This window comes from Nomascus leucogenys, chromosome 8, assembly GCF_006542625.1.
Source record: "Nomascus leucogenys isolate Asia chromosome 8, Asia_NLE_v1, whole genome shotgun sequence".
Lineage (NCBI taxonomy): Eukaryota > Metazoa > Chordata > Mammalia > Primates > Hylobatidae > Nomascus > Nomascus leucogenys.
Window position 1 is genome coordinate 12,234,797 of NC_044388.1, and position 22,715 is coordinate 12,257,511.

General features: G+C 40.0%; 1 protein-coding gene across 4 annotated transcripts in view; it reads left to right on the forward strand.

The window, feature by feature from the left end:
- The window catches only part of CEP70 (centrosomal protein 70), a 97,428-nt gene that overhangs the window by 15,432 nt on the left and 59,281 nt on the right, over nt 1–22,715 (forward strand). For 3 of the 4 annotated variants that reach the window (XM_030816760.1, XM_003265286.4, XM_030816761.1), the window contains exons 3-6: nt 6,496–6,569; nt 7,746–7,836; nt 7,958–8,081; nt 8,616–8,796. In XM_030816760.1, the coding sequence (XP_030672620.1) occupies nt 6,501–6,569; nt 7,746–7,836; nt 7,958–8,081; nt 8,616–8,796 (465 nt within the window). In that variant the 5' untranslated portion in view covers nt 6,496–6,500. Of the gene's footprint in view, nt 1–6,443; nt 6,570–7,745; nt 7,837–7,957; nt 8,082–8,615; nt 8,797–22,715 lie in introns of all 4 variants that reach the window. The other variant, XM_030816759.1, reaches the window with a different exon arrangement.

Consider the following 22,715-nt stretch of genomic DNA (forward strand, 5'->3'; position numbering starts at 1 on the left):
CTTGCTGAAACCCAAGTTCTGACTACTGGGATGGGTGATTCCCCTCTGGCTAAGACTGGTCTAAATGATCCCTCCAGTGGGTTGAGTTCTTCCTGGTGTTGTTGGTACTGCCTTTCAATGCAAAGTTCCACAGTCATTGCACTTTACTTCCCCCAAGTGCACAGATTCTCTCTCTGCGCCACATGGCTGGCCGTTACGGGGGGATTGGGGGAGAATGGTATTGGCAATTTATAAATGTCTTTCCTACCCTCTTTGGTGCCTCTTTCAGCCATGTGAAGTTAAAACCAGTTACTGTGATTGCTCACCTGATTTTTGGCTCTTATGAAGGTGCTTTTTTGTAAAGATAGTTCTTAAATTTGGTGTTCCTGTTGGGAGGACAATCGGTGGAGGCTTCTGTTCAGTCATCTTGCTCCGCCTTCAATATTAACTTTTGATGGGGTTAGACCTCAGTGCTTTTCTTTGCGCACTTTTATGTAAAGTTAGTTTTTCTGAACTTTTATAATTGTTGAGAGTTCAGGAAAGCTTTTCTAACATCTTGGACTTCTAATATTTTTGTGTAGTGTTTGAAAATATGGCAGTTTGTTTTCTGAGACTTCCTGCTTCTATTATCTTCCCTATTTTGGTGTGGATCTTCCCTTCTCTCTTATCCCTGTCTTGCTCAATTTTGATTCTATTCCCGAAAGTTTCTTCTCATCATGGGCTCTGTCATGGAACTGTAACATGTCCATTTTGAGTGTTCACAGGGTTCCAGCATCTTCCGTTTTTCTTCTAGGGAAGGGAAAAACCCCTTCTGGTTTCACTTCCTGTTTCATGTTAGTGCCATAGTGAATATTAGCGATACCAATGAATTCGGGAGTTCTCTCATTCTCATAACCATCAGATACTGCCTGTAGCTTTTTTTCTTCCTGCACAGATGCTTGTACTATGCAGCTTTTATGGCCGTTAGTGGTTTGCCCTCCCCCACTTATATTTTAGTGTTTGTGAGAATAACTTTTCACCAGCTTTTGATATCAATAGTTAGCTCTCTATATCTGCCAGTTTTGAATCCACAGATTCAACCAACTGCAGATTGAAACCTGCAGATAAGGAGGGCCAACTGTACTACACCATTTTATTGAAGGAACTTGAGCATCCATGGATTTTGGTACTTGCAGGTGGTTCTGAAACCAATCCCCTATATATAGGGAAGACCTGCTATTGCTTTTGGGTTTTTAGCTTTGCTCTCTGGTTGCTTCTGTTTTAATGTGGGATGCAGAGATGAAAAAACTAGGCTGTGGCCATGCCATCTCCCAGAATTGTTTCTTTATTCTGTTACTTTTAACTGCTTTAATGTTTTTATTTTAAATGGCTTTTTAGTATTTTAGAAGTCTTTTTTCCCCTTCAACAGCATATAGCTTGATTTTTAAAAATCGAGTTTGACAGTCTTTCTCTTTTCATTGGAGCCATTCATGATTAATGTAATTACTGATGTGGATTTAAATCTACCATATTGTCAAGTACCATGTGCTTTTCTCTTTGTTTTACCTCTTGTCTGCTTATGTTTCTCTTCTTCTGGGTTTATTTTTATTTTTTTTATTTTTTCCGAGGCAGAGTCTCACTCTGTTGCCCAGGCTGGAGTGCAGTGGCACCATCTTGTCTCACTGCAACTTCCATCTCCTGGGCTCAAGTGATTCTCCTGTCTCAGCCTCCCAAGTAGCTGGAATTACAGGCGTGAGCCACCACACCCGGCTAATTTTTTTCTATTTTTAGTAAAGACGGAGTTTCACCATGTTGGCCAGGCTAGTCTTGATCTCCTGACCTCGTGATCTACCCGCCTTGGCCTCCCAAAGTGCTGGGATTACAGGCATGAGCCACTGCGCCCGGCCCTTGGGTTTATTTATTTATGTATTTATTATACTTTAAGTTCTAGAGTACATGAGCACAGCGTGCAGGTTTGTTACCTATGTATACATGTGCCATGTTGGTGTGCTGCACCCATTAACTTGTTGTTTACATTAGGTATTTCTCCTAATGCTATCCCTCCCACATCCTCCCACCCCATGACAGGCCCCAGTGTGTGATGTTCCCCTTCCTGTGTCCAAGTGTTCTCACTGTTCAATTCCCACCCATGAGTGAGAACATGCAGTGTTTGGTTTTCTATCCTTGTGACAGTTTGCTCAGAATGATGGTTTCCAGCTTTATCCATGTCCCTACAAAGGACATGAACTCATCCTTTTTTATGACTGCATAGTATTCCATGGTGTATATGTGCCACATTTTCTTAATCCAGTCTATCATTGATGGACATTTGGGTTAGTTCCAAGATTCTGGTACGTTGTGTCTCTGTTCTCATTGGTTTCAGAGAACATCTTTATTTCTGCCTTCATTTTGTTATTTACCCAGTAGTCATTCAGGAGCAGGTTGTTCAGGTTCCATGTAGTTGTGCAGTTTTGAGTGAGTTTCTTAATCCTGAGTTCTAATTTGATTGCACTGTGGTCTGAGAGACAGTTCGTTGTGATTGCTGTTCTTTTACATTTGCTGAGGAGTGCTTTACTTCCAACTATGTGGTCAATTTTTGAATAAGTGTGATGTGGTGCTGAGGAGAATGTATATTCTGTTGATTTGGGGTGGAGAGTTCTGTAGATGTCTATTAGGTCTGCTTGGTGCAGAGCTGAGTTCAAGTCCTGGATATCCTTGTTAACCTTCTGTCTCATTGATCTGTCTAATATTGACAGTAGTGTGTTAAAGTCTCCCATTATTATTGTGTGGGAGTCTAAGTCTCTTTGTAGGTCTCTAAGGACTTGCTTTATGAATCTGGGCGCTCCTGTATTGGGGGCATATATATTTAGGATAGTTAGCTCTTCTTGTTGACTTGATCCCTTTACCATTATGTAATGGCCTTCTTTGTCTCTTTTGATCTTTGTTGGTTTAAAGTCTGTTTTATCAGAGACTAGGGTTGCAACCCCTTCTTTTTTTTTTTTTTTTTTTTTTTGCTTTCCATTTGCTTGGTAGATCTTCTTCCATCCCTTTATTTTGAGCCTATGTGTGTCTCTGCACGTCAGATGGGTTTCCTGAATACAGCACACTGATGGGTCTTGACTCTTTATCCAATTTGCCAGTCTGTGTCTTTTATTTGGGGCATTTAGCCCATTTACATTTAAGGTTAATATTGTTATGTGTGAATTTGATCCTGTCATTATGATGTTAGCTGGTTATTTTGGTCGTTAGTTGATGCAGTTTCTTCCTAGCCTCGATGGTCTTTACAATTTGGCATGTTTTTGCAGTGGCTGGTACTGGTTGTTCCTTTCCATGTTTAGTGCTTCCTTCAGGAGCTCTTGTAAGGCAGGCCTGGTGGTGAGAAAATCTCTCAGCATTTGCTTGTCTGTAAAGGATTTTATTTCTCCTTCACTTATGAAGCTTAGTTTGGCTGTATATGAAATTCTGGGTTGAAAATTCTTTTCTTTAAGAATGTTGAATATTGGCCCCCACTCTCTTCTGGCTTGTAGAGTTTTGGCCAAGAGATCTGCTGTTAATCTGATGGGCTTCCCTTTATGGGTAACCCAAGCTTTCTCTCTGGCTGCCCTTAACGTTTTTTCCTTCGTTTCAACCTTGGTGAATCCGACAATTATGTGTCCTGGGGTTGCTCTTCTCAAGGAGTATCTTTGTGGTGTTCTCTGTATTTCCTGAATTTGAATGTTGGCCTGTCTTGCTAGGTTGGGGAAGTTCTCCTGGATAATATCCTGCAGAGTGTTTTCCAACTTGGTTCCATTCTCCCCGTCACTTTTGGGTACACCAATGAAACATAGATTTGGTCTTTTCACATAGTCCCATATTTCTTGGAGGCTTTGTTCATTCCTTTTTACTCTTTTTTCTCTAAACTTCTCTTCTTGCTTCATTTCATTAATTTGATCTTCAGTCACTGATACCCTTTCTGCCACTTGATCAAATCGGCTACTGAAGCTTGTGCATGCATCACGTAGTTCTCGTGCCATGGTTTTCAGCTCCATCAGATCATTTAAGGTCTTCTTTACACTGTTTATTCTAGTAAGCTATTCATCTAATCTTTTTTCAAGGTTTTTAGCTTCCTTGTGATGGGTTTGAACATCCTCCTTTAGCTTGGAGAAGTTTGTTATTACCGACCTTCTGAAGCCTACTTCTGTCAACTCGTCAAAGTCATTCTCCATCCAGCTTTGTTCCATTGCTGGCAAGGAGCTGCGATCCTTTGGAGGAGAAGAGGTGCTCTGAGTTTTGGAATTTTCAGCTTTTCTGCTCTGGTTTCTCCCCATCTTTGTAGTTTTATGTACCTTTGGTCTTTGATGATGGGGACCTACAGATGGGGTTTTGGTGTGGATGTCCTTTTTGTTAATATTGATGCTATTCCTTTCTGTTTGATAGTTTTCCTTCTAACAGTTAGATCCCTCAGCTGCAAGTCTGTGGGAGTTTGCTGGAGGTCCACTCCAGACCCTGTTTGCCTGGGTATCGCCAGCGGAGGCTGCAGAACAGCAAATATTGCAGAACAGCAAATATTGCTGCCTGATCCTTCCTCTGAAATCTTCATCTCAGAGGGGCACCCAGCTGTATGAGGTGTCAGTCGGGCCCTACTGGGAGGTGTCTCCCAGTTAGGCTACACAGAGTTCAGGGACCCACTTGAGTAGGCAGTCTGTCTGTTCTCAGAGCTCAAACACCATGCTGGGAGAACCACTGCTGTCTTCAGAGCTGTCAGACAGAGACGTTTAAGTCTGCAGAAGTTTCTGCTGCCTTTTGTTCAGCTATGCCCTGTCCCCAGAGGTGGAGTCTACAGAGGCAGGCAGGCCTCTTTGAGCTGCAGTGGGCTCCACCCAGTTCAAGCTTCCCTGCCACTTTGTCTACCTACTCAAGCCTCAGCAATGGCGGATGCCCCTCCCTCAGCCAGGCTGCCACCTTGCAGTTCAATCTTGGACTGCTGCACTAGCAGTGAGCAAGGCTCCATGGGCGTGGGACCCGCTGAGCCAGGCATGGGATATAACCTTTTGGTGTGCCATTTGCTAAGACCATTGGAAAAGCACAGTATTTGGGTAGCACTGTCTCGATTTTCCTGGTACAGTCTGTCACGGCTTCCTTTGGCTAGGAATGGGTAATCTCCCGACTCCTTGCACTTCCCAGGTGAGGCAATGCCCCACCCTGCTTCAGCTCGCCTTCTGTGGGCTGCACCCACTGTCCAACCAGTCCCAGTGAGATGAACCAGGTACCTCAGTTGGAAATGCAGAAATCACCTGTCTTCTGTGTCAATCACTCTGGGAGCTGCAGACTGGAGCGTTTCATATTTGGCCATCTTGGATACCCTTGGGTTTATTTTTAAAAATGCATCATTATAGTCTTGTTTTTCCCCTTTACTAGTTAGAAAATTATATACTTCTGTTTGATTCTTCAGTGGATGTCCTAGAAATTCTCAAGTATCCTTAACTTATACAAAAGCCCAGTGTTAACAGATACCTTTACCAGTGTCCACCTGCGTTGTAAACAAACTTAGAACACTGTTACTCCATTTACCCTACACTCAGCTAATATATTTCTGTTACTGTGCATTTTAATTGTATATTTTATACTTCACAGGATCTCATTATGTAGTCTGTGTTTAGACTAGCCCATTGTTTTGCTCTATTTTTTTCTACATCTCTGCTTTTCCATCAGGGAGTCTTCTGCATGAAGCAGCTTCTTTAGAATTTTTTACAGAGCAGATCCAATGAACTCTCTCAGATTTATTTTGTGTCATGTGTTTGAAAATATATTACTTTTGCCTTTATTATTCGTTAATGAATGTTTTGGCTTTGGAATTTTAGATAAGCAATTTTCTTTCAGCACATTGAAGATATTAGTGTCTAGGTATGACTGACTGACTTTTTCTTTTTTCTTTCTTTCTTTTTTTTTTTTTTTTCTCTATCCCAGTTGCAATATGTTGGGTTTCTAGAATGTGTGGATTTATGTCTTTCATTGATTCTCAAATTTTTCTTAGCCATTAGCTCTTCAAATGCTCCTTCTACTCCATTCTTTCCTCTGTTCTTGGGTACCAGTTATGCATTATACTTCATCAGTGTATCTTGTGTTTGGAGGAGTATGTCTTCTGTATTTTTCTGAATGCAGCATAAAGAACTGAAAGAAGCATCTTCCAAAAGTTAACAGTTTATTAATGTCACATGCTTTTCACATTATACAGTTAGATATTTCCTTCATTCTGTGGTGGGGGGGTTGGACAGGACAGAGTGTATGTGTGTGTATGTGGTATATGTGTAAAATCCCAGAATGCTTTATTTCCAGAGGAGAACATTATAAGATAGGGTTTATTCAAATGAGTCTTACAATCAGCTATCTAAGAAGTCACAAAGTTTTGACACAGGAATGACCTGAATTGCCCTGCAAGAGTAGTGGATTCTTTTAAATATACTTTTCTTTAACTCCTTTTGCACTTTTTGTCTTTTTTCATTTAGGCAACTCAAATTTTTTAATTGCCACTTTCTGTTTCTTTTGATTCTACAAAAGTAACTATGTTTCCGGTAGCCCCTAAACCCCAGGATTCCAATCAACCATCAAACAGACTCATGACTGAAAAACAGGTAAACTTAAAATATTTTAAGACATTGCTTCTCAAAATATGTGTCAAAGAATGCTACATCTACAAACAGGAAAATTTGACTTTAAAAGGATTCTTTTCTCATAATTTTGGGAAATGCTGGGTTAAAGACTATGAAATGATTTAATTCCTCTAAGACTTCACAATATTAGTCTCCAAAGGGAGGATTTAGTATACAGCATTTCATACATACTTAACACTAGTTCGATGAACATTTCATTAGACTAGTGTTCTGTAGCATGTACTTTGGAAAATGCCATTCCCAACTATTTTCAGAATTTACAATTACTTTATCTTAAAATGTAAGAGATATCAGGGAACAGTATGTATAAGTTAATCATTCAAAATATGTGACTTTATTATGTATAGAGCATTTTGTTTTTATGAGTTACAGTAGATGTTCTGAGATACTAACTCAGAGCTTTTGGCTCCTAAAACAAACATCAATGATAATTTTAGTTATGTCTACCACGTAGTTAAACTCTGTGATCAGAAAGACTAAAGCATAAATGAGGGAAAAGTTACGAGTGGGAGGAGATATAAAAAAAGGAGGAAAAAGTCAACAGTCAGAAAGAAAGACTTGTTTGACTTTGAGAGTGTCTTTCAGGGTGATTCTCTTAGAGTCAGTTATCCAGATGGACAGGCTCCTTTTTATAGTTAGACCTTGTCCATTTGACAAGGAGCTGTCTGAAATATTGGCTCCAACTAGTCTGGTATGTTTTGATTTTTTTGTGACCCTAGTCATTATGAAAGTGATACTTAGAAGTGACTCACCTTTTCTTTACTATCCAGTTATTATAGCCTAGTTTACAGCTGTTTATTCTGAGCAGGGCTTGGTTTGGCTTAGTTAAATCTAAAACCTTAGATTTATTTGATTCACTGAAGTTACAACATGTTTTTATTGTTGTTGTTGGTTTTGTCCATTGAGGCCTGCATATGAGTATTCTGTATAATGCAACAATTTGTGCTTATTTACATACTTCTACTCTATTACTAATTTTGCTAGAAACAATGTGTTTTTTGGATATTATATATGCATAAACATTTATACTTAAAACTTTTGAAGAAAAAGTTCTATTCTGAAAATGCAGGAAATTATATATGAGAGAATTTCTTCACTTTATATCTTAAAGTTGACCCATTCTTTCTGTAATTGTAGCAGGAAGAAGCAGAATGGGAAAGCATAAATGTGCTATTGATGAAGCATGGCTTAAAACCTTTGTCTCTAGTCAAAAGAACAGATCTCAAAGGTAATTAGATCCTATTCTTGCTGCTTAAGGTAAAAAGTTTATTTTTCCTTAAAAAATTTTTTATCTTAAATTTTTTTGCCTTTTATTTTTACTATGTGTATTATATACTTTTTAAATGTAGATCTCATCATTTTTGACAAACAGTCATCACAAAGGATGAGACAGAATTTGAAATTGCTGGTAGAAGAAACATCACATCAACAGAACATGATACAGGAGCTTATAGAATCTAATCAACAGCTTAGGTAAGAAAATGGAAAAGATTTCTTTTGAATTGTTTGTATGCATTCTAAAAATAACTGCCTTGAAAACAATCTTGAAATTTAATTTCCCATTTTGATTAAATATTAAACTAAAAAATATTTTTTAGGTAAAATTTTAATAGGTAACTCTTTTGGTAATAGCTTAACATAGATGTTTAATGGTACCCTGTATTTCTTCTATTAGTTTCTGTTGCAGGATGAGCATCTCAAATCTGAAAATCTGAAAGGCTCCAAAATTTGAAACTTTTTGAGCACCAACATGATGCTTAAAGGAAATGCTTATTGGAGCATTTTGGATTTTGGATTTTCAGATTTGAGATGCTTAACTAGTAAGTATGATGCAAATATTCCAAAATCTGAAAAAATCTGAAATATGAATCACTTCTGGTTCCAAGCATTTTGGATAAAGAGAATGCAAAGAAACTTTAGAAAGTCAATACATTCTTATATGGATATGTTTGGTAATTTGATTTATTTTTAATACTAAATGAAGAAATTGTATGTCTATTAACTTAGAAATAAACTTCAGCTAGAGCAAAGCCGAGCAGCCAATCAAGAACAACGAGCTAATGACTTGGAACAAATTATGCAGAGTGTGAAATCCAAAATTGGTGAATTGGAGGATGAATCACTAAATAGGGCTTGCCAGCAACAGAATAAAATAAAAGATCTTCAAAAGGAGCAGAAAACTTTACAGGTACTGAGTTATGAATTCTTAGACGATGGTTAGTTAGTACTAAAACAGCTCATTATGGTCCCCAGGTGACTTCCATGTTGTTTGATTCAGTAGTTTTTACCTTTTTTGGCTTATCACTGCTACCTTGAAATTCTCTTCACTTGGTTTCTAGAATGTCCTCTTTGATTCCCTCTGACCTCACTGATCATTCTCTAATTTCTTTTGCTGTTTTTTTTTCCTCATCTCCCTAACCTCTTAATGTTGGAATTCCCCAGTGCTCAGTCCTTAGATCTTTTCTCTTTCTTATATACTCTGTTTCCCTTGGTGATCTCAATCTAATATAGGATCCAAAATTTATATCTGTAGCCCAGTCTTGTCCCTGAATTCTAGACTCATATCCAGCTGCCTACTTGATATCTCTACTGGATATCTAATAGGCATCTACAACTTTGTTTATTTATTTACTTTTTTGAGACAGTGTCTGGCTTTGTCACCCAGGCTGGAGTGCAGTGGCGCAATCACAGCCCAGTGCAACCTCTGCCTCTTGCGCTCAAGTGATCCTTCCACTTCAGCCTCTGGAGTAGCTGGGACTACAGGCGCATGCCACCACGCCTGGCTAATTTTTATATTTTTTATAGAGACAAGCTTTTGCCATGTTACCTAGGCTGGTCTCAAACTCCTGAGCTCAAGTGATCTGCCTGCCTTGGCCTCCCAAAGTGCTGGGATTACAGGTGTGGGGCACTGCACCTGGCTGGCATCTACAATTTTTTATGTCTAAAACTGAGTTCTTTTTATAGAAATGGCAATTTTATAACATTAAATAATTAACTCCCTAATTTTAAAAAACTATTAAAACTTGGGTGTTTATTGTGATTAAAGGAAATGAATCTTGTGCTGGTAACTAATGTTTAGTTGTGTGAGTTGTTTCTGATCTTTACTAATATATCATTATAAACATTGAGTCCTTATTTTAGTGGTTTTGCTGACACAACACTATATATACCTTTGCGTATGTGAGTTCAGGCTATCTAAAGGGGAGCAGTATTCATCAGGCAGGTTCTGGAAGTCCCCTCAGTGTATGCTGGCAGTATTGGAAGGATCAGATGAGTTAGTATAAATTCCATGGAGTCCAAGAGAATTAACCAGAGATACTAGGGGGCTCTAGTATGAGGATAGAAGCAGTTGGTGCTCTGACCTTGTTTATGTGCCAGCTTGGGGCAGGCAGTACTAGAGCTGCTGGTATTGACCATAGTTTCAGAGAAGACATTGTTTGACAAACTCCTCTACCACTAGAATGCTATATTTTTAGGTTGCCTTTGTTTGTTTTTTGGAGACAGAGTCTCGCTCTGTCGCCCAGGCTGGTGTGCAGTGGCGTGATCTAGGCTCACTGCAACCTCCGCCTCCCAGGTTCAAGCGATTCTCCTGCCTCAGCCTCCCAAGTAGCTGGGACTACAGGCATGCACCACCACGCCCGGCTAATTTTTTGTATTTTAGTAGAGACGGGGTTTCACTATCTTGGCCAGGCTGGTCTTGAACTCCTGACTTCGTGATCCACCCGCCTCAGCCTCCCAAAGTGCTGAGATTATAGGTGTGAGCCACTGCGCCCGGCCTAGGTTGGCTTTGTTAACAAGGTTGCTTTCCTCATCAATAATATATTTATAAAATCTCTCTAAATGGAGGGGTATTTTGGAAATATTTTCTATATGCATTGGTTTTGACCTTGCTTTTAGATATAGGGCATGTGGAAATCTGAAGTTGTTTAAATCATTGACTTGTTGATATGAAAAAGCAGCCATCAGAAGCTGTAAAGGTGCTGTGCTGGGTCTTTGGCTGAGTGAACGAGTTGAGAGCAGGAAGACCAGTGGTCTTTGTTGGGGGAAGATATCTATTTATCTTTCAGAGAGGTTGAGATGTAATTAATAACAAAATTAAATTATTAGAAATACAAGGCTTACAAATTTACCCGGTTTTAAGCACTTCAAAGAACAGGTACGTGAGAGTTCATTGATAAGGGGTGACTTGAATGTAATGCCATGTGTTTTCTATCAAATAGTTTCATCTGTCATAAATGATTTATCGTGGCTTTAGCTCTTTGTTCCAGGTCCCAGAGATTTGTCGTGTAGCTTTTAAATTGGTACAGAGGAGGTTTCATGCTTCAGTCACCCATAGAAGGGGAAGGGCAAATAGGATTGAGGAGTGGATACCTGGGTTTGGGGAAGGCTATCTGTGCTAATGTGATCAACGGAAATTAGTTGTTTGTTTTTTTAAGTCTCTGATGGGTACTTTATAGAGTGTCAACAGAAATCAGCAAACCCAAGGAATTGCTGCCCCTGAATGTTGCTAGGTTGCCTCATTTCTATTACATACTAGTCAAACATCTCATTCTATTATAGAGAAGGAAAAAATATTTTTACTTTTACCCTTTCAGATTCTCAGTCAGGGCTCTGTAACAAAAAACTAACAAGTGAAAAACGAACAAGTTTATGAATATGTTTATATCGTATATACATGGGAGAAACCCATGGATGTTGGGCTCAAAGAGGTTGCTAGAACTTGGACTTCTATAGCATCTTAACAACAGCCACCACCAATAAATTTTCAGAGAAGTAGCAAGACAAAGGAAAAGGACTTTGAGTCTTTAGGGAAGCAAACTGTGGGAAGGTAAATGTATTAGGGACTAATGGAAGATAAGGGCTAGTTAGTAAACTTGGTTATGTAGAGTCCTCTAGTGCCACCTCTGGGCTAATAAGGATCCAGGGTTGTCACTGGATTAATTTCTGTACAAATTTATGTCCTCCTTTAGGCTAATAAAGGAAGGGCAGAGAGCTTTTCTTGTGTTATCATCTTAGTTGCCTTCAACTCAGAATAATCCTTATGCCAAAGTGGCATGTTTTGAGGTGTCAGCTTCTTCTGTTCTTCACCATACTAATCAATCTTTGCTTTCTTGAGAAGATGAAAGTGCCTGTGGAGAATAATTATTTCATAGTTTAAGACACATTCTTCTATTTTTGGTATACAGTTGTTTCCAATTTTAGAATGGTTTAGTGCTGCATGTTTTGTAGTTGGGAGAAAGGAAACATTGGTTTTGTATGTATATGCAAAGAGGTCAAGGAAATTTGCAAATGTTTGAGGTATATTGAAAGACTTTTGGGAAAAGACAATTCAGTTGGCATGGGCTATTAATATAATTGATATTCAGTTTTTTTCATTCAGCATCATTTCAAGATTCACCCATGTAGTTGCATATATCCATAGTTAATTCCTTTTTATTGCTGAGAAGTACTCCATTGTATGGATATATCACAGTTTGTTTATCCATTCATCTGTTGATGGACATTTTAGTTTCTAGTTTTTGGCTATTACAAAGAAAGCTCTTGTAAACTGTATGTTCAAATATTTGTGTGGACATATGCTTTCAGTTTTCTTGGGTAGATACCTAGAATTGGAATTCCTGAGTCATATGGTAAGTATACATTTAAGTTTTTTTTTTTATATATACTTTAAGTTCTGGGGTACATGTGCAGAACATTCAGGTTTGTTGCATAGGTATACACGTGCCATGGTGGTTTGCTGCACCCATCAACCCATCATCTACATTAGGTATTTCTCCTAATGCTATCCCTCCCCTAGCCCCCAACCCCCTGACAGGCCCCAGTGTGTGATGTTCCCCTTGCTGTGTCCATGTGTTCTCATTGTTCAACTCCCACTTATAAGTGAGAACATGCAGTGTTTGGTTTTCCATTCTTGTGTTAGTTTACTCAGAATGATGGTTTCCAGCTTCAAAGGACATGCATTCCTCCTTTTTCATGGCTGCATGGTATTCCATGATGTATATGTGCCACATTTTCTTTATCCAGTCTATCATTGATGGGTATTTGAGTTAGTTCCAAGTCTTTGCTGTCATGAATAGTGCTGCAATAAACGTGTGCATGTGTCTTTATAGTAGAATTATTTATAATCCTTTGGGTATATACCCAGTAATGGGATTGCTGAGTCAAATGGTATTTCTTCTGGTTCTAGATCCTTGAGGAATCACCACACTGTCTTCCACAATGGTTGAACTAATTTACACCCCCACCAACAGTGTAAAAGTGTTCCTATTTCTCCACATCCTCTCCAGCATCTGTTATTTTCTGACTTTTTAATGATCACCATTCTAACTGGCGTGAGATGGTATCTCACTGTGATTTTGATTTGCATTTCTCTAATGACCAGTGATGATAAGCTTTTTTTCATGTTTATTGGCCACATAAATGTCTTCTTTTGACAAGTGTCTGTTCATCTCCTTCACCCACTTTTTGATGGGTTGTTTGTTTTTTTCTTGTAAATTTGTTTAAATTCTTTGTAGATTTTGGATATTGGCCCTTTGTCAGATGGGTAGATTGCAAAAATTTTCTCCCATTCTGTAGGTTGCCTGTTCACTCTGATGGTAGTTTCTTTTGCTGTGCAGAAGCTCTTTAGTTTAATTAGATCCCACTTGTCTATTTTGGCTTTTGTTACCATTGCTTTTGGTGTTTTAGTCATGAAGTCTTTGCCCATTCCTATGTCCTCAATGGTATTGCCTAGGTTTTCTTCTAGGGATTTTATGGTTTTAGGTCCTATGTTTAAGTGTTTATTCCATCTTGAGTTAATTTTTGTATAAGGTGTAAGAAAGGCGTCCAGTTTCAGTTTTCTGCATATGGCTAGCTAGTTTTCCCAACACCAGTTATTAAATAGGGAATCATTTCCCCATTTCTTGTTTTTGTCAGGTTTGTCAAAGATCAGATGGTTGTAGATGTGTGGTGTTATTTCTGTGGCCCCCGTTCTGTCCCATTGATCTATATATCTGTTTTGGTACCAGTACCATGCTGTTTTGGTTACTATAGCCTTGTACTATAGTTTGAAGTCAGGTAGTGTGTTGCCTTCAGCTTTTTGCTTAGAATTATCTTGGCTATGTAGGCTCTTTTTTGTTTCCATATGAAATTTAAAGTAGTTTTTTCCAATTCTGTGAAGAAAGTCAATGGTAGCTTGATGGGGATAGCATTGAATCTCTAAATTACTTTGGGCAGTATGGCCATTTTCATGATATTGATTCTTCCTATCCATGAGCATGGAATGTTTTTCCATTTTTTTGTTCTCTCTTATTTCCTTGAGCAGTAGTTTGTAGTTCTCCTTGAAAAGGTCCTTCACATCTCTTGTAAGTTGTATTCCTAGGTATTTAATTCTCCTTGTAGCAATTATGGATGGGAGTTCACTCATGATTTGGCCCTGTTTGTCTATTATTGGTGTATAAGAATGCTTATGATTTTTGCACATTGATTTTGTATCCTGAGACTTTGCTGAAGTTGCTTATCAGCTTAAGGAGATTTTGGGCTGAGACGATGGGGTTTTCTAAATATACAATCATGTCATCTGCAAACAGAGACAATTTGACTTCCTCTTTTCCTATTTGAATACCCTTTATTTCTTTCTCTTGCCTGATTGCCCTGGCCTGAACTTCCAATACTATGTTGAATAGGAGTGGTGAGAGAGGGCATCCTTGTTTTGTGCCGGTTTTCACAGGGAGTGCTTCCAGTTTTTGCCCATTCAGTATGATACTGGGTGTGGGTTGTCATAAATAGCTCTTATTATTTTGAGATACGTTTGATCAATCCCCAGTTTATTGAGAATTTTTAGCATGAAGGGGCTGTTGAATTTTGTTGAAGGCCTTTTCTGAATCTATTGAGATGATCATGTGGTTTTTGTCTTTGGTTCTGTTTACGTGATGGATTACGTTTATTGATTTGCATGTGTTGAACCAGATTTGCATCCCAGGGATGAAGCCGACTTGATCGTGGTGGATAAGGTTTTTGATGTGCTGCTGGATTTGATTTGCCAGTATTTTACTGAGGATTTTTGCATCGATGTTCATCAGGGATATTGGCCTGAAATTTTCTTTTTTTGTTGTGTCTCTGCCAGGTTTTGGTATCAGGATGATGCTGGCCTCAGAAAATGAGTTAGGAAGGATTCCCTCTTTTTCTATTGATTGGAATAGTTTCAGAAGGAATGGTACCAGCTCCTCTTTGTACATCTGGTAGAATTCGACTATGAATCCATCTGGTCCTGGATGTTTTTTGGTTGGTAGGCTATTAATTACTGCCTCAATTTCGGACCTTGTTATTGGTCTATTTAGGGATTTGACTTCTTCCTGGTTTAGACTTGGGAGGGTGTATATGTCCAGGAATTTATCCATTTCTTCTAGATTTTCTAGTTTATTTACATGTTTATAGTATTCTCTGATGGTAGTTTGTATTTCTGTGGGATCAGTGGGGATATCCCCTTTATCTTTTTTTATTGTGTCTATTTGATTCTTCTCTCTTTTCTTCTTTATTAGTCTGGCTAGCAGTCTATCTGTTTTGTTGATCTTTTCAAAAAACCAGCTCCTGGATTCATTGATTTTTTTGAAGAGTTTTTTGTGTCTCTAGCTCCTTCAGTTCTGCTGTAATCTTAGTTATTCCTTGACTTCTGCTAGTTTTTGAGTTTGTTTGCTCTTGCTTCTCTAGTTCTTTTAATTGTGATTTTAGGGTGTCGATTTTAGATCTTTCCTCTTTCTCTTGTGGGCATTTAGTGTTATAAATTTCCCTCTACACACTGCTTTAAATGTGTCCCAGAGATTCTGGTACATTGTGTCTTTGTTCTCATTGGTTTCAAAGAACATTTTTATTTCTGCTTTCATTTCGTTGTTTACCCAGTAGTCATTCAAGAGCAGGTTGTTCAGTTTCCATGTAGTTGAGCGATTTTGAGTGAGTTTCTTAATCCTTAGTTCTAATTTGATTGCACTGTGGTCTGAGAGATTGTTTGTTATTATTTCTGTTCTTTTGCATTTGCTGAGGAGTGTTTTACTTCCAATTATGTAGTCAATTTTAGAATGAGTATGATGTGGTGCTAAGAATGTATATTCTGTTGATTTTGGGTGGAGAGTTCTGTAGATGTCTATTAGGTCTGCATGGTCCAGAGCTGAGTTCAAGTCCTAAATATCCTTGTTAATTTACTGTCTCATTGATCTGTCTAATATTGACAGTGGGGTGTTAAAGTCTCCCACTATTATTGTGTGGGAGTCTAAGTCTCTTTGTAAGTCTCTAAGAACTTAACTTTATGAATCTGGGTGCTCCTATATTCGGTGCATATATATTTAGGATAGTTAGCTCTTGTTGTTGCACTGATCCCTTTACCATTATGCAGTGCCCTTCTTTGTCTCTTTTGATCTTTGTTGGTTTAAAGTCTGTTTTATCAGAGACTAGGATTGCAACCCCTGCTTTTTTTTTGCTTTCCATTTACTTGGTAAATATTCCTCCATCCCTTTATTTTGAGCCCATGTGTGTCTTTGCAAGTGAGATGGGTCTCCTAAATACAGCACACTGATGGGTCTTGACTCTATCTGATTTGTCAGTCTGTGTCTTTTAAGTGGGGGCATTTAGCCATTTACATTTAAGGTTAATATTGTTATGTGTGAATTTAATCGTGTCATTATGATGGTAGCTGGTTATTTTGCCTGTTAGTTGATGCAGTTTCTTCATAGTGTTGATGGTCTTTACAGTTTGGTATGATTTTGTGGTGGCTGGTACTGGTTGTTCCTTTCCATGTTTAGTGCTTCCTTCAGGAGCTCTTGTAAGGCAGGCCTGGTGGTGAGAAAATCTCTCAGCATTTGCTTGTCTGTAAAGGATTTTATTTCTCCTTCACTTATGAAGCTTAGTTTGGCTAGATATGAAATTCTGGGTTGAAAATTTTTTAAGAATGTTGAGCATTGGCCCCCACTCTCCTCTGGCTTGTAGGGTTTCTAGAAAGATCTGGTGTTAGTCTGATGGGCTTCCGTTTGTGGGTAACCCTGACCTTTTTCTCTGGCTGCCCTTAACATTTTTTCATTCATTTCAACCTTGGTGAATCTGATGATTACGTGTCTTGGGGTTGCTCTTCTCATCTTTGTGGTGTTCTCTGTATTTCCTGAAGTTGAATGTTGGCCTGTATTGCTGGGTTGGGGAAGTTCTACTGGATAGTATCCTAAAGAGTGTTTTCCAACTTGGTTCCATTCTCCCTGTCACTTTCAGGTACAACAATCAAACGTAGATTTAGTCTTTTCACATAGTTGCATATTTCTTGGAGGCTTTGTTCATTTCTTTTCATTCTTTTTTCTCTAATCTTGTTTTCTCGCTTTATTTCATTAAGTTGATCTTCAATCTCTGATATCCTTTCTTCTGCTTGATCAGTTCGGCTATTGATACTTGTGTATGCTTCACGAAGTTCTTTTTTTTTTTTTTTTTTTTTTGAGACGGTGTGTTGCACTGTCACCCAGGCTGGAGTGCAGTGGCACAATCTCGGCTCACTGCAAGCTCCATCTCCTAGGTTCACGCCTTTCTTCTGCCTCAGCCTCCCAATAGCTGGGACTACAGGTGCCCGCCACCATGCCCAGCTAATTTTTTGTATTTTTAGTACAGACGGGGTTTCACTGTGTTAGCCAGGATGTCTCGATCTCCTGACCTCATGATCCGCCCACCTTGGCCTCCCAAAGTGCTGAGATTACAGGGGTGAGCCACTGTGCCTGGCCAGCTTCACGAAGTTCTTGTGCTGTGTTTTTCAGCTCCATCAGGTTATTTATGTTCTTCTCTAAACTGGTTATTCTAGTTAGCAATTTGTCTAACCCTTTTTCAAGGTTATTAGCTTCCTTGCATTGGGTTAGAACATGCTCCTTTAGCTCAGAGGAATTTGTTAGTACCCACCTTCTGAAGCCTACTTCTGTCAGTTCGTCAAACTCATTCTCCATCCAGTTTTGTTTCCTTGGTGGTGAGGAGTTGTGATGCTTCAGAGAAGGGGCGTTCCGGTTTTTGGAATTTTCAGCCTTTTTGTGCTGGTTTCTCCCCATCTTCGTAGATTTATCTACCTTTTGTCTTTGATATTGAGACCTTATGATGGGGTCTCTGAGTGGGCGTCCTTTTTGCTGTTGTTGATGCTACTCCTTTCTGTTTGTTAGTTTTCCTTCTAACAGTCAGGCCTCTCTGCTGCAGGTCTGCTGGAGTTTGCTGGAGGCCCATTCCAGACCCTATTTGCCTGGGTATCACCAGCAGAGGTTGCAAAACACCAAAGATTACTGTCTGTTCCTTCCTTTCGAAGCTTCATCCCAGAGGAGCACCCGCCAGATGCCAGCTGGAGCTCTCCTGTATGAGGTGTCTGTTGGCTCCTATTGGGAGGTGTCTCCCAATCAGGAGACACGGGGTTCAGTGATCCACTTGAGGAGGTAGTTTGACCTTTAGCAGAGCTCGAATGCTGTGCTGGGAGATCTGCTGCTCTCTTCAGAGCCATCAGGCCAGGACGTTTAAGTCTGCTGATGCTGTGACCACATCCGCCCCTTCCCCCAGGTGCTCTGTCCCAGGGAGATGGGGGTTTTATCTATAAGCCCCTGACAGGGGCTGCTGCCTTTTTTTTAGAGATGCCCTGCCCAGAGAGGAGGAATCTAGAGAGGCAGTCTGGCCACAGCAGCCTTGCTGAGCTGCGGTGGGCTCCACCTAGTTCAAACTTCGGGGTGGCTTTGTTTATACTGTGAGAGTAAAACTGCCTACTCAAGCCTCAGCAGTGGTGGATGCCCCTCACCCCACCAAGCTCAAGCGTCCCGGGTTGACCTCAGATTGCTGTGCTGGCAGCGAGAATTTCAAGCCAGCAGATCTTAGCTTGCTAGGCTCCATGGGGGTGGGACCCACCTACCCAGACCTCTTGGCTCCCTGGCTTCAGTCCCCTTTCCAGGGGAGCAAACAGTTCTGTCTCAGTGGCGTTCCAGATGCCACTGGGGTATGAAAAAAAAAACAACTCCTGCAAGTAGCTCAGGGTCTGCCCAAATGGCCGCCCAGTTTTGTGATTGAAACCCAGGGCCCTGGTGGCGTAGGCACTGGAGGGAATCTTCTGGTCTGTAGGTTGTAAAGACCGTGGGAAAAGCGCAGTATCTGGGCTAGAGTGCACTGTTCCTCACGGCACAGTCCCTCCCAGCTTCCCTTGGCTAGTAGAGCGAGTTCTCTGACCCCTTGTGTTTCCCAGGTGAGGCAACACCCCACCCTGCTTCGGTTCGCCCTCCATGGGCTGCACCCACTGTCCAACCAATCCCAATGAGATGAACCTGGTACCTCAGTTGGAAACGTAGAAATCACCCGCCTTCTATGTCGATTTTGCTGGGAGCTGCAGACTGGAGCTGTTCCTATTCAGCCATCTTGGCAGCAATCCTCACATTTAAGTTTTTAAGAAACTGTCAGACTTTTTCAAAGTAGCTCTATCATTTCACATTCTGACCAATGTATGAGAATTCTAGTTTCTTTATGTCCTCATCAACACTTGGTATTTGTCACCTTAATTTTGATGAATATTTTCACTGGGTATAGAATTATAAGTTGGTAGTTAACTTTCTTTCAGCATTTGAAAATATTCCAATGTCTCTTGGATTCCATTGTTTCTGCTGAGAATTCAATTGTCAATCTATTTGCTGTTCCTTTGAAGGCAATTTATAATATCTCTGACTACCTTTAATATCTTTCTGTTTGTTCTTTTTTGTTTGTTTTTTGTATAGAGTCTTGCTCTGTTGCCCAGGCTAGAGTGCAGTGGCGCAATCTTGGCTCACTGTACCCTCCGCCTCCTGGGATCAAGTGATCCTCCCACCTCAGTCACCTGAGTAGCTGGGATTACAGGTGTGTGCCCAGCTAATTTTTGTATGTTTAGTAGAGATGGGGTTCCACCAGGTTGGCCAGGCTGGTCTTGAACTCCTGGCCTCAAGTGATCTGCCCACCCTGGCTGCCCAAAGTGCAGGGATTACAGGCGTGAGCCACCACACCCAACTTGTTTTTGTTTTAAAGCATTTTTACTTTGTGCCTAGGCAAGTTTTCTTTTGATTTATCTTCCTTTGATTTTGCAGCATTTCTTGAACGTGTAGCTTGATGTCTTTCATCAGTTTTGGTACATTCTTAGCTATCATGTCTTCAAATATTGTTTCTGCCTCATTTGCTCTTTTCAGTTTTCCCAGGAGTCCAATTCCATTAGTATTTATCATTGACTACTCTATGTCTTTCATGTTTATTCTTTATGTTTCTTCCTTTTGTCTTTTGATACTTTATTCTGGATATTTTCTTTTGGTTATTGTATCTTTTAGTTTTAGAATTTCTAGTGTCTTTGCTTTGGTTTCCAGCTTTCTGCTGAAATTATCTGTTTTGTGTCTCTGAATATATTAAATTTACTTATTTTAAAATCTGTGTCTGATTTTGGGAATAAGATAGAGGTGGTGGTTGCATAATATTGTGAATGTCCTAAATGCTACTGAATTGTTCACTTTAAAATGGTCAATTTTATGTTACGTGAACTTCACCTCAATTTTTAAAAGTCAACATGTCTGATAATTTGACTCTCTGGTTCTCAGTGGATTACTTTTTATAGCCTGTTGTTTTTGTAGGTTTCCTTTTATGCTGTTTTTACTCCTGGTGTGCCTGGTTGTTTTTTACTGAGTGCTAAGCTTTGTATAGGAACAGTTGTAAAAATAAGTTGAGGTCTACTGTGGTGTTATTTTACCCTAGAGGTAATCATGATTGCTTCTGGTAGACATCTAGGTGTACTAGTAATCTGGGATCATCTTAATCCAGCTTTAGAGCTTGTGATGATTTGAAATATACCTCAGTCCCAAATAAAACTAATGTATTTCTAGTTCATCATTATTCCTAGGGTGTAGTGTGAGAAGTTTCGTAGGACCTTCCCTTCTTTGTTAGGCCTTTGTGTCTAATTTTTGTTTCATATCCCTGCCAGGCATAAGTAAAAACATCTTTGGTCACCTTCTTAGCTTCTGACACCTTTTCAGGTGTCTGAAAACACACTTGTGGGAAATGTAGCTCCAAAAGCTAGACTTGCTACTTTGAGTTTCCTTTTTCTTTTCTTTTTTGAGACAGGAGTCTTGCTCTGTCTCTCAGCCTGGAGTGCAGTGGTGCAATCTCAGCTCACTGTAACCTCCACCTCCCAGGTTCACGTGATTCGCCCACTTCAGCCTCCTGAGTAGCTGGAATTATAGGCATGCACCAGCATGCCCAGTTAATTTTTGTATTTTCAGTGGAAACAGGGTGTCACCATGTTGACCAGGCTAGTCTCGACCTCCTGACCTCAGGTGATCTGCCTGCCTCGGCCTCCCAAAGTGCTGGGATCACAGGCATGAGCCACTGTGCCCGGCCGGTTTTCTTTTTTCTCCAGAATCATGGCCCTGTAATTTTCATTTCCTTGTTAGCACTTTCAAACAGATTTAAAAATTTTTTGATTATCTTTTTAAAGTTTTTCTCAGTAAGAGAAATGGTCTGAATTACCTAGTCTATTATTTACAAAACAGGAATTCTCTTTTATTTCCTTAAGCATAGAAGCATAGTTTTAAAATTGTCTGTGTCTGATAATTCTAATATTGGATGTTCTTTGTGGGCTTGATCTGTTATGTCTTGCTTCTTTTTAAAAATTTTTTTATTTCCATAGGCTTTGGGGGAACAGGTGGTATTTGGTTACATTTATAGTTTCTTTAGTGGTGATTTGTGAGATTTGGTGCACCAAGCAGTATACACTGAACCCAGTAGTCTTTTGTTCCTCACTCCCTTTTCACCCTTTCCCTCTGAGTCCCCAAAGTCCATTGTACCATTCTTTGTTGTGGGAAGTCAGGGACCCCAAATGGAGGGACTGGTTGAAGCCATGGCAGAAGAACATGGATAGTGAAGATTTCATGGACATTTATTAGTTCCCCAAATTAATGCTTTTATAATTTCTTATGCCTGTCTTTACTGCAGTCTCTGAACATAAATTGTGAAGATTTCATGGACACTTATCACTTCCCCAGTCAATACCCTTGTGATTTCCTATGCCTGTCTTTACTTTAATCTCTTAATTCTGTCAGCTGAGGAGGATGTATGTCACCTCAGGATCCTGTGATGATTGCATTAACTGCACAAATTGTTTGTAGAGCATGTGTGTTTGAACAATATGAAATCTGGGCACCTTGAAAAAAGAACAGGATAACAGCAGTGTTCAGGGAACAAGAGAGATAACCTTAAACTCTAACCGCCAGTGAGCCAGGCGGAACAGAGCCATATTTCTCTTCTTTCAAAAGCAAATGGGAGAAATATGGCTGAATTCTTTTTCTCAGCAAGGAACATCCCTGAGAAAGAGAATGCACCCCTGAGGGTGGGCCTCTAAAATGGCCCCCTTGGGTGTGGCCATTTTCTATGGTCGAGGCTGTAGGGATGAAATAAGCCCCAGTCTCCCATAGCACTTCCAGGCTTATTAGGACGAGGAAATTCCCGCCTAATAAATTTTGGTCAGAGCGGTTGCTCTCAAACCCTGTCTCCTGATAAGATGTTATCAATGACAATGGTGCCCGAAACTTCATTAGCAATTTTAATTTCACCCCCCCGTCCTGTGGTCCTGTGATCTTGCCCTGCCTCCATTTGCCTTGTGATATTCTATTACCTTTTGAAGTACATGATCTCTGTGACCCACACCCTATTCATACACTCCCTTCCCTTTTGAAAATCCCTAATAAAAACTTGCTGGTTTTACGGCTCAGAGAGCATCACGGAACCTACTGACATGTGATGTCTCCCCTGGATGCCCAGCTTTAAAATTTCTCTCTTTTGTACTCTGTCCCTTTATTTCTCAACCTGGCCGACGCTTAGGGAAAATAGAAAAGAACCTACGTGACTATCAGGGGCAGGTTCCTTGATAATTCTTTTTTTTTTTTTTTGAGACAGAGTCTCACTCTGTTGCCCAGGCTGGAGTGCAGTGGCACAATCTCAGCTCACTGCAACCTCTGCCTCCCGGGTTCAAGCAATTCTCCTGCCTCAGCCTCCTGAGTAGCTGGGACTACAGGCTCCCACCGCCATGCCAGCTAATTTTTGTATTTTTAGTGGAGATGGGGTTTCACCATATTGGCCAGGATG